Source organism: Pteropus vampyrus, unplaced genomic scaffold (assembly GCF_000151845.1).
Source record: "Pteropus vampyrus isolate Shadow unplaced genomic scaffold, Pvam_2.0 Scaffold44, whole genome shotgun sequence".
Taxonomy (NCBI): Eukaryota; Metazoa; Chordata; class Mammalia; order Chiroptera; family Pteropodidae; genus Pteropus; species Pteropus vampyrus.
Window position 1 is genome coordinate 7,678,023 of NW_011888825.1, and position 5,113 is coordinate 7,683,135.

Below are 5,113 nucleotides of genomic sequence, written 5' to 3' on the forward strand. Positions count from 1 at the left end.
TGGTTCTCTTTTATAATTTCTATTTCCATTTTTATGTTTTTTATCTCTTTGTTGAAGTTCTCACTAAATTCATCTACACTTCCCATAAGTTCACTGAGCATCTTTATAACCAGTGTTTTGAACTTTGCATCTATTAGATTGCTTGACTCCACTATTTCTGGATCTCTGTTCTCTTATATAGTTTCTGCTTCTTTGTCTTCCCATTTTGGCTGCGTTTCTGTGTCTGTTTCTATGTACTAAGCAAAGCTTCTAAGTCTCCCGGTCTTATTAGTGTGGATTTGTGTAGTAGGTGTCCAGTAGCAGAGTCCTGAGAGGGGTTCAGCTGCAGGCTAAATTTAGCCCAAGCCTATGCCCCTCCGGGGCCACCTGTTAAGATTCAGCAAGCAATCCACAGATGCTGTGCTTATAGTTGCCTCAAAAGGCCACAGCAGAAACCGAGGCCAGCTGCCTCCAGTGTGAGTCTAGGCGCTGCTCAGCAAGGAGCACCAGACTCAAATGTGGTTTGGGTGGGGCGAGTTGGGGGAGGCGGGGTTTCAGGGAATCCTCTGGGTGGAGCGACCACTGTTATCAAGTTTGATGACATCTCGGCTATGGTGGTGCTGAGTCTGCACACTGGGAGTGGGGAGGGCTCAACAGAGGAACAATGGATACTGCTGGCACTTCTGTACAGAGTGAGTCTCACCTTGGTCCTCACTCTGACAACTTAGCGTTTCCCTATAAGTCCCTGGTGCCCCCTGTGTGTAGCTGAACTGGCACTGGTGCTCAGAGCGAGCAGGTCTGTCACCACTAAAGTCTGCTTGTGGGCATGGCCCCTTTAAGAGGTGTCTGCAGCTGCCACTGCTGCCGCTGCCGCCACCTCTGCCTCTGTCCCACTCAGCTGCTCAGGGCCTCGCGTCCTCACTCTGTCCTACCTTCTGCTGTTGTAGGGTGATTTCTTAGATTTCTCCCTAGTTGTATGGAGTGTTCATCTAGATCCTAGGTGATTTTTCATTGCTGTTTGCCTCTTGTTTCTGTCACAACTTTGATTTAGTTGCCAGAGGGATGAACAGAGCCTCTGTCATCTTTGCCATTTTATTCTCCCTCCAATGGTATTTTCTTTTAATTGTGTTTCTTCTATTAGCAATGTGATTTACTTTGCACATTTATTATGTGTGAAAGAGAGAGGAGAGAGAGAGAAAAAATACCTCTTTATGTCTTCTGCAGTCTTCATTTTCCTCACTGTTATGAGGTCCCCTGAAAACATCTTCCACTCGAGTTTAATCACCACCTTAAGCAAAAAATGGATTTTTATTTTTGCTTTCATTTGCATGCCCTGGCTGCTACTGAAGTTGAATAGTTTTTCATACCATTTGGATTTCCTCTTTTTTGCATTTTTCATCCTTAATCCATTTTTCTTTTGGGATGTTTTCTTGTCTTTTTATATAGTATTAGGGATATTGACACATTGGTAAAACCTGTTATAAAACTTTTGTTGTGAAATGTCTGCCTTTACATCTTATGGGTTTTCAGCCTGGCTTGATAAGGTCTGCCCCACTCTCAAGTTTTTTAAGTGATATTTTAATTGTTTGACTTTTACATGTAAATCTATAATTCATCTAGAATGTACTTTTGTATTTGGTATAAGGCAGAGTCTTTGTTTTCTTCCAAATGCCTGACCAACTGTCCTGAAACCATTTATTAAATGCTCCCCTCTGAATTAAAATTCTATCTTTATTGTATAGTGGTTCTCAGGTAATTTGGATGTTTCTGGATTTTCTCTTCTGTTCAACATCTGTTTACTTCTGTGCCTGTATCTTACTGTTTTGATTGCAATAGCTTTATGTTTTAATATATAGAAAGAAGGGTCTCACATCTCTATCCTTTTTAACATTTATATTTTGGCTGTTCTTGGACATTTCCTTTTCTAATATATTTTTAAAATAATTTATTCAGGTCCAAAGATAATAATCCATTGAGATTCTGACTACAATTACATTAAATTTGTATATTAATTTTGTAAGAATGGGAATTTATATATACATATATAGATATAATGTAAATATGTAAATTTATAAATTGGAACTTACATATATATTTGGTATTCAATTTATTAACTTTGTGAGGATTTCTATATTAAATCTATCAAGGAACATGCATGGTACAGTTCTCCATTTATTCAGGTCTTGTTTTAGGTTCTGCATTACATTTTTTAAATTAACTTTAAAAACTATATTTAAAGGAAAAGCAGTAAGCACTAAAACTGTGTTAAAATACAAATAATATTTGTACTCTAGTAGTTGATTTTTATTTAGTAGGTTAGCATGTCAGAAGAATATCACCAGGTTCAGAGAGCAATGCCACGTTTATCATAAATGTAACTTTATAGTGAACTGGAATGTTTTAATGGACTCTTACTTTCAGGCTATTTTTTTTTTTTTGAATTGAGATATAATTCATATGCCATGAAATTCACCCTTTTAACATGTAGAATTCAGTGATTTTTAGTATAGACATAACTTGGCGATACTACAGGTTCGGTTCAAGACCCACCACAAGGCAGCAAGTATCACATTAAAGCGAGCTACACAAATGTTTAGTCTGTTACATGTGTAGTAGCATAACATGTAAAAAAAAAAGTACATACTTTAATTTAAAAATACTTTAGTTCTTCCCAGACAAGAAAAAGCTGAGGGAATTCATCATCAAACGAGTATTATAAGAAATGTTAAAGGGACTTCTTTAAGAAAATGAACTAAAAAATATAATAAGAGAATATTTCAAAGAAAAAAATTCTTATTGACCATGGCAAATACATAATAAAAGCAGTGGATCAACCAACACTAAAGTACAAAAGTTAGAATGGAAAAGTAGGAAGATCATGTGTAATTACAACAGTAAATTAAGGGACATACATAAATACACAAAGGAAGTAAAAATAATGACAAAAGCATAAATATGGAGAGGGTGAGTAAAAATTTTAGTGGTTTTAGAATGTGTTCGAACTTAAGTGATCATCAACATAAAATAGACTGCTATAAACATAGCTTGGTATATTTGAAGCTCATGGTAACCACAAACCAAAAATCTATAAAAGATATATAAGAAATAAAGAGAAAATAATATAAACATAACACTGCAGGAACTCATTGACATACAAGAGAAGAAAAAAAAGAACAGAGAACTACAAAAATAACTAGAAAACAATAAAATGGCAATAACTGCATATCTATCAATAATTACTTTCAATGTAAATGGATTAAATGCTTCAAGCAAAGATGAATGGATAAAGGAGTGGTACATATATATAATGGAATATTACTTGGCCATAAGAAAGAATGAAATCTTGCCATTTGTGATAAAATGGATGGACCTAAAGGGTATTCTGCTAAATGAAGTAAGTCAGACAGAGAAACACAAATACCATATGATTTTACTTATATGTGGAATCTATAAAACCATATAAAGCAGAAACAAACTCATAGATACAGAGAACAAACTGATGGTCTGCAAATGAGAGGGCAGTTAGGGGACTGGGTGAAAAAGATGAAGGGATTAAGAAGTACACATTGGCAGTTACAAAATAGTAATGGAGACGTAAAGTGCAGGATAAGGAATATAGTCAATAATAGGATAATAACTATATGGTTTCAGGGGGGTTCAAGACTTATCTGGGGGATTACTTCATAAGTTATATAAATGTCTAACTACTATGATGTACACCCGAAACTAGTATAATATTATTGTTATTATTATTAAAATAATAATGAAAATACTTTAGTGGTAAAATATGCTAACCATCATATCAGCCTTCAGTGAGTTGTAATCTTTTTGCTGCAGTAGAGTCTTACCTTCAATTTGTAAAAAATTGCAATATTTGCGAAGTGTAATAAAGTGAAACAGTAAAATAAGGCATGCTTGTATATTTACAAGGTTGTCCAACCTTCACCACTATCAATTCCAGAACATTTTCATTATCACAGAAAGAAACCCTACATTCATTGGTAGTTACTTCCTTTTTCCCAGCCCCCTGCCCCTGAAAATACTAATCTGCTTTCTGTCTCTATGGATTCACCTGCTCTAGATGAATTCCTACAATATATGACCTTTTGTGCCCGCTTACTTCATTTAGCAAAATGTTTTCGAAATTCATCCTCATTTGTAGCATATGTCAGGACTTCATTTCTTTTTAAGGCTGAATAATAAACAAAATGCCATATTTCGTTTATTTTTTCATCAGTCGATGGACATTTGGGTTGTTTCAACTTTTCAGCTGTTATGAATAATTCTACTCGAACACCCATTTACAAGTTCTTATGTGAACATATTTCACTTCTCTTGGGTATATACCTAGGAGTGGAACTGCTTGCTGGGTCATATGGTAAATCTCTAATTTAGTGAGGAACTGTGAAACTGTTTTCTGTAGCCACTGCACCATTTTACATTCCAACCAGTAATGTATGAAGTTTCTAATTTCTCCATATAGTCACACACACTTGTTATTTTCTGTGTTTGTTTTAATCATAGCCATTATAGTGGATGTGAAGTAATATCTCATTGTGGTCTTAATTTGTATTTTTCAAATGACTAATGACGTTCTTGTGCTTTTTGGCTGTTTGAGTATCTTCTTGGAGAAATGTACATTCAAGTCTTCTGCCTATCTTTTAACTAAGTTGTCTTTATTGTCAAGTTGTAAGAGTTCTTTATATATTTGGGTACTAGACCTTTGGACATATGGTTTGCAAATATTTTTTTCCATTTCACTATCATATCCTTTGATGCACAAAGGTTTCTATTTTTTCTTTTGTTGCTTGTGCTTTTGGTGTCACATTTAAGAAACTGTTGCCTAATCCAAAGTCACAATGATTTACATCTGTTTCCTTCTAAGCATTGTATAGTTTTAGCTCTTACATATCGGTCTTTGCAGTAAAAAAATCTTAAAATTGGGATGTCTGAGTCTTCCATCTTTGTTCTTTTTTAAAGATTGTTTTGGTTTCTGAGTCACTTGTAATTTCATATGAATTTTGGGATTAGCTTGTCAATTTCTGTAAAAAAATATGGTGTTTTATAGTTCTTGATGTTGATGAGAATGGGATTTTTTTTGCCCATTTTAATTTCTGTCACATTATTACCAATT

At 34.7% G+C, this 5,113-nt stretch overlaps 1 protein-coding gene across 4 annotated transcripts in view; it reads right to left on the bottom strand.

The window, feature by feature from the left end:
• The window catches only part of PIGL (phosphatidylinositol glycan anchor biosynthesis class L), an 83,894-nt gene that overhangs the window by 9,151 nt on the left and 69,630 nt on the right, over window positions 1-5,113 (bottom strand). For 3 of the 4 annotated variants that reach the window (XM_011359000.2, XM_011358997.2, XM_011358999.2), the window contains exon 7: window positions 1,185-1,267. In XM_011359000.2, coding sequence (XP_011357302.1) covers window positions 1,185-1,267 — 83 coding nt within the window. Of the gene's footprint in view, window positions 1-973; window positions 1,268-5,113 lie in introns of those variants that run through there. The other variant, XM_023529992.1, reaches the window with a different exon arrangement.